The sequence below is a fragment of the Musa acuminata genome, chromosome BXJ1-8 (assembly GCF_036884655.1).
Source record: "Musa acuminata AAA Group cultivar baxijiao chromosome BXJ1-8, Cavendish_Baxijiao_AAA, whole genome shotgun sequence".
In the NCBI taxonomy this organism is placed as follows: Eukaryota; Viridiplantae; Streptophyta; class Magnoliopsida; order Zingiberales; family Musaceae; genus Musa; species Musa acuminata.
In genome coordinates this window covers 2,435,953-2,456,993 of record NC_088334.1, presented here as the reverse complement: position 1 = coordinate 2,456,993, position 21,041 = coordinate 2,435,953, and the positions used below count along the sequence as shown (strand labels likewise).

The 21,041-nt window shown below is 37.6% G+C and overlaps 2 protein-coding genes across 5 annotated transcripts; one reads left to right on the top strand and one right to left on the bottom strand.

Annotated features, from left to right (window-relative positions):
• The first annotated feature begins 2,933 nt into the window (after positions 1-2,933).
• LOC103993959 (uncharacterized) lies at positions 2,934-6,823 on the top strand. 2 transcript variants are annotated; one of them, XM_065194668.1, is made up of 3 exons: positions 2,934-3,527; positions 4,302-4,590; positions 6,528-6,823. In XM_065194668.1, the coding sequence occupies exons 1-3, from the start codon at positions 3,012-3,014 to the stop codon at positions 6,530-6,532; spliced, it is 810 nt and encodes a 269-aa protein (XP_065050740.1). In that variant the 5' UTR covers positions 2,934-3,011; the 3' UTR covers positions 6,533-6,823. The 2 variants fall into 2 exon arrangements, with proteins under 2 accessions (XP_065050740.1, XP_009412482.2); XM_009414207.3 differs by having other exon boundaries at positions 6,460-6,823.
• Positions 6,824-9,185: 2,362 nt separating this feature from the next.
• Positions 9,186-21,026, bottom strand: LOC135581242 (magnesium transporter MRS2-A, chloroplastic-like). Of its 3 annotated transcripts, none has more exons than XM_065194665.1 (13): positions 20,409-21,022; positions 19,054-19,126; positions 18,405-18,475; positions 16,396-16,481; positions 16,222-16,312; positions 15,112-15,180; positions 13,253-13,333; positions 12,997-13,162; positions 11,918-11,963; positions 10,508-10,588; positions 10,085-10,167; positions 9,659-9,702; positions 9,186-9,521 (listed from the first exon to the last, which is right to left on the bottom strand). In XM_065194665.1, the coding sequence occupies exons 1-13, from the start codon at positions 20,823-20,825 to the stop codon at positions 9,426-9,428; spliced, it is 1,404 nt and encodes a 467-aa protein (XP_065050737.1). In that variant the 5' UTR covers positions 20,826-21,022; the 3' UTR covers positions 9,186-9,425. The 3 variants fall into 3 exon arrangements, with proteins under 3 accessions (XP_065050737.1, XP_065050739.1, XP_065050738.1); XM_065194667.1 differs by lacking the exon at positions 20,409-21,022 and adding an exon at positions 19,622-19,691; XM_065194666.1 differs by lacking the exon at positions 15,112-15,180 and having other exon boundaries at positions 20,409-21,026.
• Between the last annotated feature and the right edge of the window lie 15 nt (positions 21,027-21,041).

The window sequence follows — 21,041 nt, the reverse complement described above, 5'->3', positions numbered from 1 at the left end:
ATTTTGAAATGCAAAAATGGACCCTTGGAGTGTGAATCCAAATTTATCATTCGGTATTTAAAAGCTAGTCTTTGCATGCAACACGTTATAGTGAAAACATCTTACATAAGTGGACACAGAAGAAAGTATCATGAATACAAGGCAAGGCTTGGCACAGCCAAAAGGTTGCTACATCCCAACAACTATTCCAATTTTGAAATGCAAAAATGGACCTTTGGAATGTGAATCCAAATTTATCATTCGGTATTTAAAAGCTAGTCTTTGCACACAACACGTTATAGTGAAAACATCTTACATAAGTCGACACAGAAGAAAGTATCATGAATACAAGGCAAGGCTTGGCACAGCCAAAAGGTTGCTACATCCCAACAACTATTCCAATTTTGAAATGCAAAAATGGACCCTTGGAATGTGAATCCAAATTTATCATTCGGTATTTAAAAGCTAGTCTTTGCACACAACACGTTATAGTGAAAACATCTTACATAAGTCGACACAGAAGAAAGTATCATGAATACAAGGCAAGGCTTGGCACAGCCAAAAGGTTGCTACATCCCAACAACTATTCCAATTTTGAAATGCAAAAATGGACCCTTGGAGTGTGAATCCAAATTTATCATTCGGTATTTAAAAGCTAGTCTTTGCATGCAACACGTTATAGTGAAAACATCTTACATAAGTGGACACAGAAGAAAGTATCATGAATACAAGGCAAGGCTTGGCACAGCCACAAGGTTGCTACATCCCAACAACTATTCCAATTTTGAAACTCAAAAATGGACCCTTGGAGTGTGACATCTGACCTTCCTTGTATTCATGATACAAATTTAGGGACTTCAAAGGATGACCAAATTTAGGCATGACAAGTCAATCACCCAAGATTTACTTCATCAAACTGAACATTTTTGAAGGATGGTTCATGTGAACATCTAATCAGTTTATTGTTTTCCAGAAGTTGTTTCTACAGTTTTATTGAATTGGTCTGAGTATGTAATGTTAATCTTTTATCTAATGGGATAATACAATCCAGACCAGATGGAGAAATAATCAAAATCTAGAAAGTCTAGATGAGATATTCTGAAATTGCAAAAGCAAGTGGCAAAAGTAATCAAAATATTTTCTGCCCAAAACATGTTCTAACATAATCTAGAAACACAATACTCTTAGCATAATGTCTTAGTAATCTTGCAAAATGAATCAATTAGTTTAAAGGGTTATGTGTTGAGAATATGTGCTGTGTGTCCATGGAGACAATTTGGGGATTGATAGGGAAGTAAAGAAAAGGACTAGTTTAGATAAAATGGATATCACAATGCCATGTCTTTGAAGAATAATCTCAATTATTTTGCTGGTTATAGATTTTACCCTGATTTAGAAACCTTTCAAGGACTTCTTTCATCCTTTGAAGAAGGTATCAGAAAGCCATATGATTCATGCCTTCCATCTTGCCACCAATAAGATGGAAATACATGAACGGGAACATCTTCTCTCATTGTCTCAAGGTGGATGATTTCATCAATTAACGCCATCACAAGTAAATCAACCCTGAATTCAACACAAGAACCGACTAACCTACACTAATTTTCTGCATCCTCTTCTATTCCTTTCTGTCTTCAATAGATATTGAAGCAGAAATCGATCTTATCCCCAATAGATGGAACATAAAACTGATTTGAGCACGGTGACCAGATCTTTGCTACCTACTTTCTTGCGCCATTTGCAATGCTCAGATCCATCAAATCAACGAAGATCCCAGGAAAGGGGATCTGGAATCCAAATAAATCGACAAAAGATTACCTTGTAGGAGCCGTCCGGCTGCAGCTGACCCAATCGTTGCATCTCTTCCTTGAGCCGTCCTACTTCTTCCTCCACATTCATTGCCATTCCCTCTCTCTCTCTCTCTCTCTCTCTCCCCGTCTCCTTCGCTCTCCACCCTTAAGGAATGAATGGCCTGGGGAAACAATGTCCAGATCTCGGTGATTTTATCGCCTCAAAAGGTCTAGATCGCCTATCCCGAAGCATCAGGTGGAAAAAGAGTGCCTTTCCATTAGTTGGGAAGCTGTGTGATCCTACGGTAGAAATATGGACCAATTGGAAGACGTGGTTTCCTGTTTGGTGCCTTGATCGAAACGCCAACAGGAAACAGTTTCGTATTGGTCTGAAGATGCCTGCCTCGAACTGGGCCCGTGATATCAACCAATGGGAAGGAGTTCTTCCCCGCTTGATGTCTTGACCCACATGCAAGAGCAGCCCTTTTTGAATTTGCTAATCATAATGATTTTTTTCTTTTTTAAAATTTCAAAAGTATTTTTAATTTAAAAGCCTAATAATAATCGATGATGATTAAGATAAAATTGGTAAGTATTCTGTTTATTATTATATGATAATCATAATGGATTGAGTTTTATGTATGCCTCACCTGCTTAAACGTGATTTGATTATCTCTTAATCTTATTTAGGCTTGCTTTAGAAGAGAAAACACGGAGATTGTTGTGTTTAGGATCGAGTATTTGCAAAGTTTATGGAATCGGGTGCTATCCCTAATCTGAACCGTCCACTGATAACTGTCGATGACACCATCTTTAACGTGAACGATCCCATCATCGATGAAGCCATATCCGTGCGACAGTAATTGGAGAGGATCCGTCCTCACGTCCGCCACGTTCGCGAGACTCGCGTCAAGTCAGCGCAAAGGTCAGCGACAGGGAAGATCGCGTGTCCGATCCCGAAACAGGATTCAGTCTTCGTTTCCTTCAGGTAGACTCTAATGCGCCTTTTTTTTCCTGTGGTACACTACTCGTGTTTGAGAGAGGGGTAGAACCCTAAACCATGTCTGGAAGCGGACAGCCGATCTCTGATATCTTTCTCTCTCTCCATCCATTCCCAACAAACGCCCGTTGCACTCCGATTCCTCTCTCCTATCGACACCGCATTTAGTATTCGAGTTGGATTGCAGTCGACGCAGCGTCATTTGGTTGATCCTTTAGGGTGGGTTAGGATTTGGTTTGCTGATGGAGTTGTTCGCCCGGGCGAAGGTGGTGCGGCTGCGGAGCCACCACGACAAGTTCCTGGTGGCGGAGGAGGAGGGGGAGCACGTCAGCCAGGAGCGCGACGGCAGCGCGCGCGGCGCTCGGTGGACGGTGGAGCACGTGGACGGCGCCCCCCACGCGCTCCGTCTCCGCAGTTGCCATGGCCGCTACCTTACCGCCACCGACGAACACTTCCTCCTCGGCGTCACCGGCAAGAAGGTCCGCCTGACCCTGCCTCCCCGCCTCGACTCCTCCCTCGAGTGGGAGCCCCTCCGCGAGGGCGTCCAGGTCAAGCTCAAGACCCGCTACGGCAACTTTCTCCGCGGCAACGGCGGCCTCCCCCCCTGGCGCAACTCCGTCACCCACGACGTCCCCCACCGCTCCTCCACCCAGGACTGGATTCTTTGGGACGTCCACGTCGTCGAGATCCTGCCCGATCCGCCACCGTCCTCCTCCTCGACCTCGCCGTCGTCGTCCCCCAGATTGTCCAATCTCGAGGTCGGTTGGCTTGCCTAGCCATCTAATTTCTTTGTTATGATCTAATCTTCTCGACTTGTTCTAAAAAATAACCAAATGAGATTATTCTTCAGATTTCTTCCAAACCAAAAATTGGCATTTTCTATTTATTGATTCGTGCAGAGAAATCTTTTCATGTTCTCTAATCTTCAATTTGCTTCATAGTAAAAAAGATTTCCCCTTTCTATTTATTGATCAATGTGGAGCATCCATTCATGTTGCTTTCGCTTTTAGCAAAAAGGAATTCCTCCCATTCACTTCATGTGAACTAATAAACAATGGAGACAAACATAAAGAGGAAATAAGCATGATGTTCTCAAATTGCAATCGTCATTGTGTCCTTGAATTGTTTCCATTGTTTGTCTAGCTTCCGAAAATTTTTCGCCGTCTTGCATCAGATATGAGTTCTTGGAATTGATCAGCTAAACTCATGATGTTTAGTTCTTGAAATAGTGATCCAAATGTTTCTTAAATGTGTTATCTTAATTAACTGTCTCTTATCTTAAATGCTAACATGCTCTAAGAATGCTTTTTGGATTGTTTTAGATCCCCAATATCTTGATTTTAGATTCAATCCTTGTAACTTCTAAATTAGACTTGCTTGTTTATTGTTGTTTCATGTGTACCGACAATTTTAGTCCATAAAGAGCTATGTGCTTGGACTCTGCAGTGTCAATGTATTGTAGTGACACAAAATGTTTTTTCCTTTTGAAACTCCACTCATGGATAAAAACTTGAATCTTCTTGCTCCTGCAGTCGTCCTCTTCTTTCTCCACCCCACTGCATAAGGTGGAAGGCCGCAGCATCTATTACACTGTTGCAGATGATGATGGAAATGTGGATGACAGTATCGAGTGGCCTCATTTGACCTTTAACGGGACGAGCGTGCCTGAGGTGACAGAGAAGCTGAAGGAGGAAACAGAACTCGATGATATAATTGTGTGCACGAAGAACCCATTGAATCAGCACCTGATTCCTCTTCACCTGCACTTGCCACCAAACAACACCACAATGCGGCTCGTGGTGGTAGATGCCAATTCAAAAGGTGAGTTCATTGAGTTGTTAGTTTGTCTTGCTTTCACTCGATTGATCTATGCATCATTCACAATGGATTTGCTGACTTCTCAGTTTGTTAATTAGTAATGCATTTAGCCTGCCTGTTATGGATTTAACATGTATTTTGTTTGCAATTTATTCATGAAATTATTTTAAATCCTAGTAAAAGAGGACTTTTTGTCTCTGGTTATGGAACAAACTAATGTTTTCTTGAGTTTGATCTGGCTGTTCTACTTAGTAAGATTCTTTTACCAAAAAAACATTATGTATTATGTTCTTGATGTCCTGTTAATGGTTGCATTTATGTGTTTGTCTTTGTCCTTGCCCTCTTTCTGCATACATGTCAAAAATCCAACAAAATTTAATGATCCACCAAGGTTTCATTATAAAGATTATTCTAGTTGGTACGTATCGAGATTTACCAGTTTGACCAAGTACCAATATCAAAATATACCACTATAATGGTATAATATTATTCATTTTTATTTTTTATTATTCTGTTCATTGGTACTAGGGGGTACAGGTTGGTATTCCAGTTAAGGTCTGTGTACTATCTGGTGTACTGGAATGATACTGGGCCCTGTAAGTTATTCAAGTTGGGTACCTCTCCGATATTTAAAACCTTGGATTCAATGTCATCTCTGTTTCCTTTTTTCATTAAATATAAGCATTTTTTTCTTAAAGTAACATGTCTTCTAGCATTTATTGATCTATAGTGCAACTTAGGTGCAGAGGTTTAGTAATTAGTTCTCTGCTTGGAACATATTGACAGGCAAGCAATATTTTCTATAAACCAAGATGTGAAATTTATGCCATGATGTCTAGTTGCAGCAGTATCAAATTAGAATTAGGAGTCTACTTGCCTTGGAAATAAATGTGGCTATAGTGCTGCTGTATGGCTGACCTAATTTTGAGATTGAACTCGGAATATCTTGGAGGGATCTCTTTCTTCATAAATTAGGTGGCGATAATCCTGTCTACAAGATCTGGGCTAGAATATATCGTGATGTCCTTGTTGCTTTCTCATGTATCACCTGTTACACAGTAATCTTCTTGTGTTGAGCATGAAGTTCTCAAACACATTAAAATTCATTCATTTTCCTTGTATACATAGCCATATGGTAATTTTCATTTGCTACATATTCTTTCCATATTGCACAAAGCACAAGCTTTTATGTGGCTTTCAGGTTACACCAGAGTCTAACAATCATATATGGTAGTTCTGACTGGTTTATACTTAAAATATCTCTTCATGTTATCAAAGTTGGGTATCCATATTAGCAAAATCTGAGCTAAGGTTGAATCAAGCCAAGATGGACGATGCTGATGGATATTGAAAAGTAATGGACCGTCTCTAATTATTGAAAAGTAAATCAAGTTAACATTCAAGAGTAAGGGAAAGACAATTGAACCATAGATGAAAGTGCAAGATATTAGGGAAAATTCATGTGTGAGGATGAACTAAAAATTAGGGTCATGTTATTAAGAGATAATGTGAGTCAAATTATATATATGTAGGTGTAGGCCCACAACTTAATAACTTATATTTATCAGGATGCATGGATGTCCAACCACCATGTATGATAGTTCTTAGCAGACCGACTCAGATTTATATACTAAAAAATCTCAATATGAGTGTAGGTCTCTTTGCGACTGTATTTGATTAGAATCTTGCATTTTCCTCATTGTTGCCTTGTAATTGTTTTAGGTAAATATTGCTAATTGTGCTACAAAAGGTTATGTGTTGGCTTTGACCTACTGCCTTATGTGCCATATTTACCTTTGATATTACCTACAAAAAGGTTCTTGGCTTTGACCTATTACCTTTGATAATGATTTTGCTACTATACCTTTCCAGCGGCAAAGAAGTTCAACATTTAAAGGATGAAACATGAACAGTGCTGAAGATAAGCATGCATTCTGCAGGTTAATGCCATTGCCATTCATCTGTAGAAGCATTCTGAATCCAATTTCCACTTGTTCTTGTTGAGCTGGAATATATGGTGTTATTGGTGGTCTGTCGATATCGTGATTTAGAGCAACGTTGTGTATACCTGGATGCAGGGGTGTTTCAGTTGTATTTGTTGAGAAAGTGTGAAGATAGGACCTCTCCTTTTCCTAAGCATGATTTATTTTTCCTTGTTTCTTTCTGTATTATCTTTCCTTCTTCAACTGGGTGTAAACATTCAAGAGAAAATTTGAATCCTTGCAGGATTATAATATGGTCCAAGAATTTCTTAGATTTCATGGCAGGAGACTAAGTTCTTGTTTTGTGTGAGTAAAATTGTCTACAACAATGTGGAAGGCTCTGTTAGGTCTCAACAATATGGAGTAAGCTGAATCGAGTATCATCACTTGTTTAATTAAGAGTCATCAATATCTTTTGATTGTTCATAACAAGATGTTGTAGACCTTTCTCAATTTCCCTTATACCATCATAATTTTCTCTTATTTTATCCTTGATCATAATTATCCCTAACTGCTTCCTTGCACCATCAGTCTTTTTATTGTTCATAACAAAAGATTTCAAACCTTTATCTTTTCTCCTCACATTAATAGTACTATTTAATTCAGTTCAATTGAGCAATAATAAAGTCTTTCATATTACTTTAAACTATTTTCTCTTGATAAAAGGGATCGATCAACTTGAAGAATATGTTTTTCCAACTCAAAGAATAAATATTGGCCAACAATAATTTACCTATGATTAAGTCTAAATTCCATTCAAGTAGAACAAAGCAATAATCATATCAGAATTAGAAGAGCTGCACATGCTTTATGAGGTATTTCTGCAACATTCGCACCAAGATGTTAATCTGGGGCATGTTGATGACTTCAACAAAATGGCAATCAAAATCCAGTTCATGTTCGATTTGGTGAACTCACGCTTTGTGGCCGAGGAATCAGCACGATTTAATCCACGGATCGATGTCCGGAGTCGTCAACGTTCGGGAGCTTGTCTCTCGGTCGATCGGAGACAGTACCGAGGTCGGGCTGGATCAGAGGTCGAGGTGGTCGCATCTCCAACGTGAGATTGAGCTAGCTTGGGAGTGATCACGTCCTTGCATATAGACCCGGGTCGAGAGATTCTCGACTTGGGCCCCTCGTAGATTAAGTCAGTGGTTTGTCACTTGTTTTTCCTATCCCCTGATCAGATGATAGTCAGGAGCTTTTATATTGGCGTCCGAGAGTCGATCGTACGCAGGTTTGGTGAATTTGTATCGTCGTGCGACTGTCGCCCGGTATGCGTGGAACGGCATCATGCGGCGCCATCCCGATCTTTCCGGAATAGGACTTGCCGAGAGGATGCCTTCTTGTACGGGCTTCGACTCACGCGAGAGGAAGGCGGCCCTTGTGCTGAATCTGTAGGGGTGTATTTGACGTAGCGCCTGGTCCATGTCTCGAGGGTTCGTGTTTGTGCTTACGCTTGAGGTGGATCGATCACGACGTAATCGAGATCCGAAATATGTCTTATCACCAGGAATGTGATTATTTTCAATGTTGAACCAATGACGAATTTCGAAGCTAAAAAAACCAATAAACCAATGTGCATGAAATGACAAATACTGCCATTTTGATACACTACTTGGAAGTACCTTACAGAAAACTGGATCCGAGAGTAAACCATCACAGCAATCAAATTACAGGAAAAAAATGGCTAAAAAAGGTGGTTTTTCTGAACCTCAGGCCCCGCATCAACCCAGGAGAGCTCGGAGGTGAATCGGACAACGGCGAGCACTTTCGGATGGAGGAGGAGGGGTGAGTCGGCGCCAAGACGCGCGCACGGTTCGAAGAGCCGGTGTCCGCGAAACCCTATATTGAACTTCCCGTTAATCGAGACGTACGACAAAGAGAAGCGGACGTTAACCAAACCCGTCCGGTTCGAGCCGTGAGCCGTAAGCCGTAAACCGTAACCCCCGAACCGGATGCGTGAACCAACATTCTTGGGTCTGATTGATGATTTTGCGGAAGATAATTAGGTTGGCAAGAGGTCGGGTTTTTTTTTCCGATCTATCCAATCCACCCAAATTCTGGTTCGAATTAGGTAATTAATCGAGTTTGGTCTAAATACGGTTAAATTCATATGTATCATAGCTAGTGTTACTATGAACCAATAGTGGATCAAGATTTTTGGGTATTTACTCGATGACCTAAAAAATAAACCGAATTCATAAATCGAACTTCCTGGATGACCTAATTTATAAAATCTAGTGGTTGTCTCGAGGATTCGTGACGACTACATCATGAATTCAAGTCGTTTCATGACCTAATTTATAAGATCTAGTGGTTGTCTCAAGAATTCGTGATCGTTCGAAACTACATCAAGAACTAAAGATGCTTTGTAGCTATACTCAATCACATCATGAATTCATAATGCTTCATGATCGTCCTCGATCATATCACAAATTCGACACTTTGTGATCGTACTCGACCACATCAAGGACTTGAGAATTCAATCACATAATGAATTTGGGACGCTTTGTACTCGTATTAGGATTTGGGACAACACTTGTATTGGAGGGAAATGTATGCAAACTTGCCATAAATAAAAATTATACAAGCAACATCCAAAAATTAACTCTCTTGCAGAATCATCCATCACAAATCACACAATTGATGGATTGAACACCTTGTATTGAGATCTCATCACAGTTCCATTTTGATGGAAGATGCATCTGCTACAAATCTACACACTTTATTTGTAGAACAAATGTACCCTATACAAGAACAATGTGATCCCTATCATGTCCCTGTAATCAATTGCCACGGCTAGAATATTCTTCTAGACTTCAGGGTAAGAATACACAACGAAAATTGCCACGGCTAAAATATTCTTCTAGACTTCAGGTAAGAATACACAACGAAAAATGCAGCTACTGCTCCGATTATTATCCCCGCCGTTGTCAGCCAAAATGCACACTGCTCGAAGTTACGACCTCGTGTAAGTAGAATGGTGAAAATGTGCTCAACATCCAGTAATCGTGCGATTACTGAAAGCATTAGCAAGCCGAGAAAACAAATCAAACAAATTTGAAACATAGGCAGGAGTTATATACCACTTTCTCCTCAAGGTAGGATTTCAAGTTCATGCCAAATATTCCTGCAAAAGGAGCATCAAGTGGTTATGACAATAGCAACTAATTGTTTCACCTTATTTAATCAAGAATGGTAAATGAAGAATAGTTTTTGTACACAACATTGTAGCCAAGACTTGCGTGCTTGCGATGCACACCACAGTGCCTAGGCATGTTTATTCGACATTATCATGCACATAAATCCTCATCCTACTTTAATGACTAAAATCAAGCACAATATTTTCACAAAAAATTTACATTCAAGAACCATAAAATTGCAGGAGTAGAAGGATGCTCCATTGGCTCAACAATGCACCAGTGAAATCTTCACACAATGTATGTTCACATGTCATTTTCAAGAACAAAGTGCTCAAAGATGTAAAACAAGTTGTAGATATATATAGATACCTGCTACTAAAGCACCAACCGAAACACAGAATGCGCCAACCTGGAGAAGTAGCTCCACTCGACTAACCTCTAGTCGACGGGAGCTGAAAAAAACAATAATTAGACTGAGAGACTAGCCAAATATTTTATTTTAGTAACAGATAAACTATTCATTACAGGCATTTATACTTTCTGGATTTTGATGGCATGACAGGAATTTATTGGCATCTTCGTAAAATTAACTTAACTTAAAATCATTACTTCAGTATCTTGAGCAACTAGACGGTAATCATTTAAAAGTTGCACTTAGGCGCTCGTAAAAGAACTTTTAAATAGGCTAAAATAAAAGAATACTGTTATTGAATGAAGCAAATAGAACTAGTGGATATGAACAATACATCTTAACCTAAAACAAAATGAAAATATGAAACTAGATTTTTAAACCTTAAGTTCACAGCAATTGAGTCTTCCATTTCTTTTGCAGAATCAAGAAGTCTTTCAGCTTGACCATGGCAGGATTCACATCTGGGAAATTGAAACAAACATAAACAATTAGATACCTGAAGTAACTATTTTGCCCAAAAACTCGCACAAATGTATCCATGCCTTTACATATAAAATATGACCAATTGGTGCACAGTATCTTACTATGGCAATCTTGAATGGGTTTTCTTATTAATTCTTCTATACAACCTGATATGTGCTCATATTGCAATCTACTAAAGTATGTTAATTTAATTTAATTGATAATATATTTTGAGAACCCAAACAGGGGGACGGGGGTAAGAAATAGGTAGATACTGCCACTCACCAGTCCAGTTAGCAAATCAGGTTGACCACAATATATAGATGTTTATTATTTCTTACCTCTAATTCTTTTGAAATTGTTCTACTCTTAACCAAGAACACACTGCTTGAGCATGCTGAAGGAGGGTGTAAAGGTAAAAAAGTAGCAATTAACTTGAAATTTTATCAATGAAAAGAGGTTGCTTGTATGGAAGAACTCAAAACAATTAGGTATATTTGAAGTAGCTTTACAAATTTAGTAATAAAATGGAAGCTAAATTAACTTCAGAATCTGAAATGCATGGGAAACAATTTGACTGAGTCTGCAACTGAATATCATCACAAACCCATATCCAAAATCTTGACATGGGACGTCAGATGGTTCATTCGGATCCGATCCAAGAGATAGCAACTAGAATGGAGTAGTAGAAGATACACATGGTAACATGATATGACATTGATAATAACCTGCTTCTTTACAAATATGTGATACAGTTAAGTAAGCGGTCCATGTATGCATATTGAATTCAGTGAATAAAAAAGTATATAGGTTTTAGCTTTGACCATTGATCTAAGTTGATTGTTTATGTTTCCAAAACCACAGTGACAAAATGTCTTGAATAACAGTGGGAGGTAGCAGCTGGAGCCGGAGATCTACAATGATGGAAACAAATACCTAAACATGCATTTTCAATCAAAAAGGAAAATGAGGTGGTTTATTCAACTCAAGAATCATGATTTTAATTTTTTATGCGCAGGCAAGTAACTGAAAACCAAAGAGGTTTTCAAGCTAAAAGTGGTTTCTGCAAGATAATCATCAAGAGATTCACTGCAGAAACAAGAACCTGATTAAAGCATAATCAACAAAGACCAAATTTCACATAAATGAAAAAAGTCATCAAATCCCAATTCTTATGAAGTTTTGGTCATTTAACAAGTCCTAATTCAACCTTATATTTAATATTTTCAAGTAGTATGCACAAACATAATGCTCCTGTTATGGAAGAAAAAGTAAGAAATAGTTTTCAGATAATAATAGAAAGGAAAACCTTTGGATCCATACAATACCTTTGAAGATAATTCTCCAAGAGCATTTCAATTTCTTCTTCTTCTTCTACAAAAAAGTCATTGCAAACACATATCTATGTTAAGAAACATGTTAAACATGACACATTGAAATCAAACAATAAAGTATTTGTACCAAGATACTACAGAAAACATAAAACTAATGTGTAATCAAATAAACCAGTCATATTAAAAAGATCAATCAGGAAATACACCTCAACAAAAGAGGTGCTTAGGTGTGAAAGCCACAAAATACTTCATTTGCTTAAACATAAAGCATGGTTTGAATTGCCAGAGTAATGCAAGATGTACTGTGTTTGCATTGCCTATGTACCACAGACATGCTTTATGTAGTGTACAGCTAGCAGTGTTACATGGACTCTTGTGTTGACACCAACACGGATAATATCTGTGTTCATTACTTGGATTTACTTTGCAGTCTTTAGTTATACTATTCCAATCCTGGAGTATATAACAAATAGAAGTAGACCCTCTTATGATTCTCAGGGTTCTTATGAACTTTCCGGTGTTCCATATTCTCACAACACCAAAACATAAGTCCCAAATCTTTTAAATTATTCTTCTTTTCGATGTCCCTATATCTCCAATTTGTCTTCTCTGGGAATCGCATAGTTAGATATGCATCAGCAACAGATTCTCATATTTGTGTTCATGCAACAACGATGGGTAACACTTCTAATCTTGTTTTATAAGCATCAACTAAAAGAAAATCTTATGTAGCTTCTCATTTCTCTGTAACGAAAGGTCAAATGTCCTATCCTGCTTTATACTTTATTGCAAATGGAACATGGCATATTATGGTACGCTTACCTAGCATCTGTCATCTAAAATGAGCTACAAAGTACTTAATTGTTCACATAATCATGGTTGTATGCACAGAAAAATGGAAGTTAGTATTTACTTTTACATACACATGTCAAAACATATTTTGCAAAATATATTCAGGCTCATGTAGCAACTGGTACCTAATTCCAATTGGACCAATCGACTAAATGTACAAAAGGAGTAGGGTATAAAGAAATTTCGAAAAGGAAAGAAAAATACAATAACAAATTGTATACCTTCAGCAGTCTGCTTGTCTAATGGAACGGAGCATTCCATGTAACTGGTTCCACGCCGAACTGTACAGTTGCGACCCATTATACAAATGCGGCGAATTTCATGGGGATCCTCAAGAAGATCGAGCAGCATCTGTTTTAGAGCTCCCGCCTTTGAGCCTAGCTCAACCTGTAAAACATGAAAACAGTGATAAATTTAAATCATATAGTACCAAAATATTTGAGACAGTAAAAATTATAGATATTTATTATACAATACCAAGGTCTGTTTACTAAGACGAAGCTGCTCCAACACATCAGCTGTTAATCTATTGGGCAGAACTTCAAGTAATGAAGCCACCTGGAATGTAAGAGAAAAGTATTTACTCAAGCCATTTATTTAAACATGATTACAAATGTTGATACAAAAATGTGTCACTGTGGAATACAATCATACATTATGTGGTTCAAGAAAAAGATACAATGCAAGAAGAACAAGGGTGAGAACAGATGATGTTCATCATCAAGGGATTCCATATATACAACACTTAGTTGGACATCTAATTATACATTAGTTAAAGGCTAACTGTAAATGTTTTTTTCTAGATAAATGATACATTATCATGAAAATGATGTATTGGGTTAAAGGCTAGGAGACTAGGTATCTAAATGCCCAAGATTGAATTCACATGATCCTAACCAAAGTAGTAATAACCAGTAGATGGCTAAATAGGAATCTCACAAGAGAACCATAAAAAACAAGAACTAATGAGGATCTTTGCGAACAATGTATTGCTTGTAGAGAAAAAGTTACAAGAAAAGCCCCTATAAGCTTCAGAACCGGACCTTCCTCTTGTTCTTCAGGCGACAAAATCCTCCAAAGAATGATATAAGATACTTTGTATTCTCTGTTCATGCTAAACCAAATATTACAAAGAGTACTAATCAATACCCACTATTAAGACAAAGGTACATATTAATTCCTGACCTTGAGATATATGGCAGTGGACTATCCTGTATACGAAAAGGTTTTAGTATTAAAGGATTGTTTAAACAAAAAGTGACAAGACTTTGGTGATGTACAATGGTTTAGTGTAAGAGGAGAATTCCCATACGTATAAGCGATTGGCTATGCAAAATAGGCTCATGACGAAATGGACAGTTCGGTAAACTAAATTATCAAAGCAGTATAGAAGATCTGAAACATCTCTTCTTCAGATGTGCAGTTACTAAAGAAATAACGGAGAGGACATTATTCTTCTATAAAATGTATAGAGTTGCTTATGAAGAGTTACTTTAGCATTTAAACAGTAGACAATGGTATGAAGTTATAAACTGATAGGACGATTGCCTTAGTAAACGTGGAAGCAACCATGGAAATTGCAAAGCTTGTTTAAATGAAAATATATGTTAGTTGGAGAAGATCAAACATGAGGGCAAGCCTTGGTACACCGGTAAGCTGCTCCTTAGCATCCTAGGTGATCAGTGTTCGACTCATGGAACAACCACTCTAATTTTAAGGGTAAGACTACAAACTGTCAAACACTGATTCCCCCAATCCAGCATAACTCATGCATTTCCTTTTAGAGAAGATTAGATGAAAGAATCAATTAAAAGTCTAGTGAAGAGTCAAGAAATATGCTTTCAATTTTTTGGTCATTTTAATATGATGTATAAACCTTCTTGGTTTTTAGTCTCTAAACAACCTAGACGCTACTTCAAAATCATAATCAATTCTACAATTTGAATTGACAATACTGTTAATCAATGATTGATGCTTCGCTACCAAAATTCGAAACACATTCCGTAAAAAGCTAGACAAGAAAAGGGTTAGAAGACATAATATGATATCATACCCTATAGAAAGGGTTCTGTTTAATGCTCCAATTCCATGATGTGATTCTTTCAATACAGAATCTTTGAGACCATAGTTCTTGGAGAAAAAAGTATTAAGGTCTAAACACAAATGACATGCTATCAAAATTATTTAGGCAGTCAGTTCGAACAAAAAATAAAAATATAGACAAGCGTACATAAATTTCATGACATGCATCATTCGTATCTAAGTTCAGTTCCCCTAAGAGAGTACTTTCAATAGTAGAGATAGTGAGATACAATATACTCAATATGCTTACTCACACGAGGTTCAACCTCCATTAATTTCTGCTCCAATCGTTGTATTCGAGACAATAATGCAGCTTCAACGACCTACATAAAACACAAGATTCATGGAGATGAATCCTCAAGCATGACTGGTTTCTAACATTGAAAGAAAGTGAAATAATGAAAAAAAGGGACCACAAAGACCCGACCAAGGAGGAATAGGAAGCAGCAGCAATGTGGCAGGATGGGGTAGTAGGCAAAAGAGGAAAGGACAGAGAGAGAGAGAGAGAGAGAGAGAACTCCAAACAAGAGCCTACACAATGATCCATGCTGGTCACTGTTTGCAGCCCCAGTGTCCCTTTAAAGAACTCCAAATAAGAGCCTATTACGTTGAAGGGAGAAGAAGCAGCTACAAGTGAATAATTTGAATTAAGGAGAAAAAATATTTAACAATATTTTTTACATGAGTTAAGCTTGAGTTATTCTAGGAATAAATAATACTTCTGAGTTCTGACTGATAAACCTTATCTTCTTTCTTTTCCCTCTTTTTTTTTATTTTCTATCTTTGACTCCCTGTACTTCTTCCTTCTACCCTACCTTCCTTCTTTCTCCCAATATTTCATTTTAGCTGCCCTTTTATAGTTGAATAGGCTGAACAGAGTCAACAGATATCTCAGATCTGAATTCTAGGGTCTAGATTACCATATCATGGATCATGGAAGACTTCTTTATAGCAGTTATAGGCCTGTAGCTTCTCTACAACAAGTGTGAACATTGATAAAATAGGAAAATTCCAATTCAGGAAATTAAACAATAACCAGGGTAAAGCCTCAGTCTCTCGAGCTTATAAATAAATTGCTTATCTAAACACTGTAAGCCTCTGATGTTAGTACTTAGTGACATCTAAACTTTATATCACTATCCCTAGAAATCTTTGGGACTTGAAGACAACAGATAATTGAAGAAAACGGAGAGTTCAGAAACCAAATTATAAGAAACCTTTGCCAAGTAACTTTGGACAATAAAAACTCAGAATTTAGCATACATCATTATTTAAGTAAACTACATGGTATGAAATCAGAATTGTGTTTCAATATTTGTTCAGTAAAAGATGCAAATAGAAGAATTTTCACGACCATAAATTACCTCAAGTGCAAAAGGCATGGCACAACCTACATTCATGTTTCTAGGATTCAAGCGAGGCAACAATGACTTCAGAAAGGCTTTGCCACCTTTTCTGTATTTGTCAAGAAAATAGATTACTTATCAGAGTAAAAAAAATAAAAAAGCAAATATTCTCAATGCATCATAAGTATTTACCGGTTGTAATCAAATATAAGAACACATTCATGCATAGCAATCGCTCGTAAAGTACCAAGGTTCAACAATATAGCCTGCTCCCTTACCTACAATATATAAGAAAACATGCCATTTATTTTGAGAAAGTACCAGAAAATGCAAAACAAAAAACTATTGCCACTTTATATTTTAATTGCATATAAGAAAATATTCTACATCAAAGGAACAGGCCAAGTAAAGCAATACACTACTTGGATCATTGAGAACAAGACAATGTACATCAAAAGCTTTTCATCTGCAGAACAAAAATGGAAAAAACATATAACAGTTGCACACATTTCTCATTGCAAAATTGTAGTATAGTTTCAGAGAGAGAACATTCTGAACCAGGAATTCAAAAGTAACAGTTCACTAGTAAAAATAAATAACATTGAAAAACAGATCAACAAAGATAAATGCAGATTAAATTATTTGTTTGAATGAAGATCTGTTAAGCTTAGGTGAATATAGTCATTCCTTCTAGTGAAAATCACCTAATTTCAGTCAAAAATCCTATACAACTCAATGTAGTTGTTCTGAAAATGGCAGACTCAAGACAATGTTGGTTCAGAATTTAAACTAGATCAACCATAACCAATTATTTGAATCTTGATCCAATACTGCTTTCAGTAACAGGTTGGATAAAAATTGTACCTGTATACTGGGCTACATGCAGACCTAAATACTGTCAAAATGGACCTACGGTGTCTAATACCATTCGTTGATTACACTGGTAAATACAGGTCGACATGTATTGGTCTGACTAGTGTTTGATTCCTTGACAGCAACAACATCAAGACAAATCATTTTTTATTGTTTCTAACAAAGTTTCGTAGGTCTGCATGTAGCCCTTCTCACATCACTAATCTGAATTGACTCACTTCATGGTGAGAGAATTTTTTAGGTCTTTCTTGAACATGTAAACTAAGGGTTGGCCTAGCGCATAAGGCTTGTGCCAAAATGGATATGGGGAGGATCAATTTATGTAGCCTTACCCGTACATGCAGTGGGGCTATTTCCATGTCTGGAACCTAATCACCTAGGTCAAGAAGAAACAACCTTACCAGTGACATCAAGGCTCAACCCTCTCTCTTAAACAACTCAACACTATATAGGCTTTCTTCATGTTATCTTTGGTTGAGTCTACTCTCAACTGTTCATGAATGCAAATGATTCTCTAGCTACCCTTAAATATTCAAATATTCTCTATCTATCCTTATATATTCCCACTCTAGCAAGGGCATGAGTGGGACTACATTCAACTGTTCTCCACCTGTAATTACTGAACATATCCAAGGTGTAAAGTAAGACAGAATGGAGTTGCACTTGGCACCTTGTCAGACACAAAAATAACAATTAATCATGGTCAATTTAATTATTGTAAGCAAATTTTAACCATTTTTTTCTCTCCTGTCAAGTCCCAACTGTTTGTGAGCTTCCTGCCATTTGTCAAGCATATCAGTAGTTCATGGTAGCTTGAATTATGTCATGTAGATATAAAAATATAGTAATTTGTTATGGAAATAAGTATAAAATACATCTTTTATAGCTTTAATGGAAATGCAAACCAATATGTTCAAGTGTTCAACAACAAAGCTCAGATGTCTAAGAGAACACTTTAATCTTGCAAGTAGCAGCTACAAATTAATGGTCATGCTTCATATTGCAGTAAATCTAGAAACAATGTTAACAATGCATAACATTAAATATTGATGACATGAAGAGTGGGTCCAAAATATTCTAAAAGATAACTGGGATAATGGAAAAAACATGCCAAATTAGAAAGAAATAACATAGAATATCTGACTACTAAAAACATAAACATGTTAAACACACAGAAGAGACTCATATAACATCTTAACATTATGATAGCAATATATATATATATATATATATATATATATATATATATATATATATATACACGCGCACACACACACACACACACATATATATGAAAAGCTAGTTAGAGTAGAAATTTCTACATTTACCAGCAAAGAAGGCATTGAATTCATCAACCATAATGATGGGTCAACACTCCTGACATCCCTCGGGCGAAGACCTAAAGTTGTAGGAGAAAAAATTATCACATAAGAAAGACATGATGGGATCCTGAAGAAATAGACACAATAATTTATTTAAGACATAATTGCAGCCTTGAGGCATGAACTTCAATAATTTCCTAGACAAAAAAATGCTAGAAAAGTACTCAAGTATAGGATACACTAAGATGGAGAATAAAGATTGGAACACTTTGCAAAATGGAAGCATCGATTTCACAAAATCTATGACTTCCCTAGGAATCAAAATTGTTCATTATGAAGCATCAATGAGGTGAAAGAATTATTAGGATTTGTTTCTTTAATACATGAAGTTTATCATTTTGGACTTCAGAATAAGTCATTCTTGGATGCCTATAAGGGAAGTGACAAAGTCCAAATTCAACCCATTCAAAAAAATAATCATAGCTTGAAAAGCATGGCCTAAAACAAAAGTATTGTATAGTCAGTATTGTTGACAAGGAGAAGTGACAGTGGAGGAAAAAGTGTGAATGTGCATGTGCTTATGCATGAGAGAGAGAGAGAGAGAGAGAGAGAGAGAGAGAGAGAGAGAGAGAGTTTAGTACTACTTGGCACATACCACTTGACTTCAAGAGTTGTCTCCGATTGATCTTTTTCGTGTACATTGTCCCATCTGATTTTACTTCGATCACCTGAGATCCAACACCAATTAAGATTAGAAACTTCAAAAATGCATGTTCCAGATGAGTTAGGTCATCACTTTTATATTTAACTCTGTGGAACGATAATAAAAAAAATTAACCAAATGCATTGCCTATAAGCAGGTGCGGACCAACAGAATGCAACTAAAAAGAAGAACACACAAAGGCACAAACCTCATGACATGTTAAGTAATGAAGCAAATCGTGTTTTATAAGTAATGAGATGACAGTAAAATTCTTAGAGTGGATGGCAGTCTTGTTATATAAATGACCGTGTATACATAATGTATTCACTGGATTCTAAATGACTCGCAATTCATGGTGTATTTGATGATTTTGATTACAATAAATTATATAAACAGGAACCATAATTTATCATTCAAGCAATTAAAACTAATATATTGCATCAGATGTGCTGTGAGAACCATCATCGATGTAATAAATGCAAGCAAAACAAGCAATAGAAGTTAGAGCTCCAAAATTTACCTAAAAAACATTAGCGAAGGATCCATGTCAGTGATCTTCATTTAAAAATATAGAGCATATAATCCGACTTTAACTCTTCGAGATACTCCCAACCTTAAAAACAAATAGTGATGTCTGGTTTTAAGCAATTTCAAAGTGTAGAACATCAACTTGGATTTTTTTTATATCAGCAACTAATTTGGTTGCATAAATGCATCTTAGAGAAAAATACATTAATATTGTGTATGTGGCTCCTGCAAAAGAAGACTCATGCACTATAAGTGGCTACAGTATGTTAGATTGTTTCCTTGGGTACATTGATCCAGTCATATGAGATCCTATGATTCTGAACTGCCCATTGATGGCCCTAGCTTTACACACAGTTTTGACTTACCACTTCAAAACTTTATATGAAAATGGAAACTCCTATACATTAGCATGGGTACATATCCGATTATCATACACGTGTAGAGGTTATACGATAGCAGTAGCATATGCATTTTTAAATTTTATATGGATAAACAAAAACATTAAACTCGTTTGGATACATACGTGCAAATTTTGTATTTGAACCACGGTAGAACTACATGCAACCGACACAGATTGTGATAGAATTTGAGTTGACTAGATTTAGTGGACACAGCAGAATGTGTTTGGGCAGTTTAACTGGACAGGTTTCCAAGTAAATCATAAAACCCATTGACTTGGTGTGTTTTCTAAATCTGAACACAATAACGTCGAACACTTGCCGCAGTATGAAGTATCAACATCTTTGTCCGACAAGGAGGCATATTTGACTCGGATTTACCTCATAGACAGGCTCTTTGATGCCCAACGAGATCGAATCCGCAGAGCCCGCACTCCTCTGCGGTCGTGGCGACCCCGGACGAGCACCGATACCGACCACGCGGCTCGAGCCGTTGTCGACGCCATCCGCCACATACTCCACGACCGCCGCGCCGTCGTCGCCACTTCGGTCATCAGCCAACGATCTCGACGGCGGCGGTGTTAGTTTCCGTCTCAGCGACGGGAGCAGGGGGTTGAAGGCGGCAGCAGGGACGAGAAGCTTGGTCCTCCTTGCGCTTCTTAACGGATTCTTAGCAGGAGGGCAGCGCAGAGGAGAGTGAGAAGCAGAAGGGTGGTTCTGGCGGAGGAGACGAGACAAATCTAGGAAAACGATGATAAGAGAAGACGATGAAGAAGAGGAAGAAGCGGCAACCGCCATGGAAGTGAGCAAGACGCATGAGAAGGAAAGAAGAAGCCGTCTTGTACTCCTCTACTCTTCCGTAGAGTTCAGGGAATCCTCGAGGATGTCGCCATCACAGTTCGCAAGGAATCTGACAGAGGAAGATGGAATGGGGGCAACGAGAGCCAGTCACTTCGGCTCCGACCTCCTCTTCCCTTGACTGCAAAATTCGTGGACGTGCATGCGACAGCAAGT

Coding starts and splice junctions, on each gene's coding strand:
- LOC103993959 (XM_009414207.3), top strand. CDS start 3,012: ATGGAGTTGTTCGCCCGGGCGAAGGTGGTGCGGCTGCGGAGCCACCAC. Junction 3,528..4,301: donor CCAGATTGTCCAATCTCGAG/GTCGGTTGGCTT, acceptor TTGCTCCTGCAG/TCGTCCTCTTCTTTCTCCAC. Junction 4,591..6,459: donor GGTAGATGCCAATTCAAAAG/GTGAGTTCATTG, acceptor ATACCTTTCCAG/CGGCAAAGAAGTTCAACATT.
- LOC135581242 (XM_065194665.1), bottom strand. CDS start 20,825: ATGGCGGTTGCCGCTTCTTCCTCTTCTTCATCGTCTTCTCTTATCATC. Junction 18,476..19,053: donor ACAACTCTTGAAGTCAAGTG/GTATGTGCCAAG, acceptor CTACAACTTTAG/GTCTTCGCCCGAGGGATGTC. Junction 10,589..11,917: donor TTGGAGAATTATCTTCAAAG/GTATTGTATGGA, acceptor TCAATTTCCCAG/ATGTGAATCCTGCCATGGTC.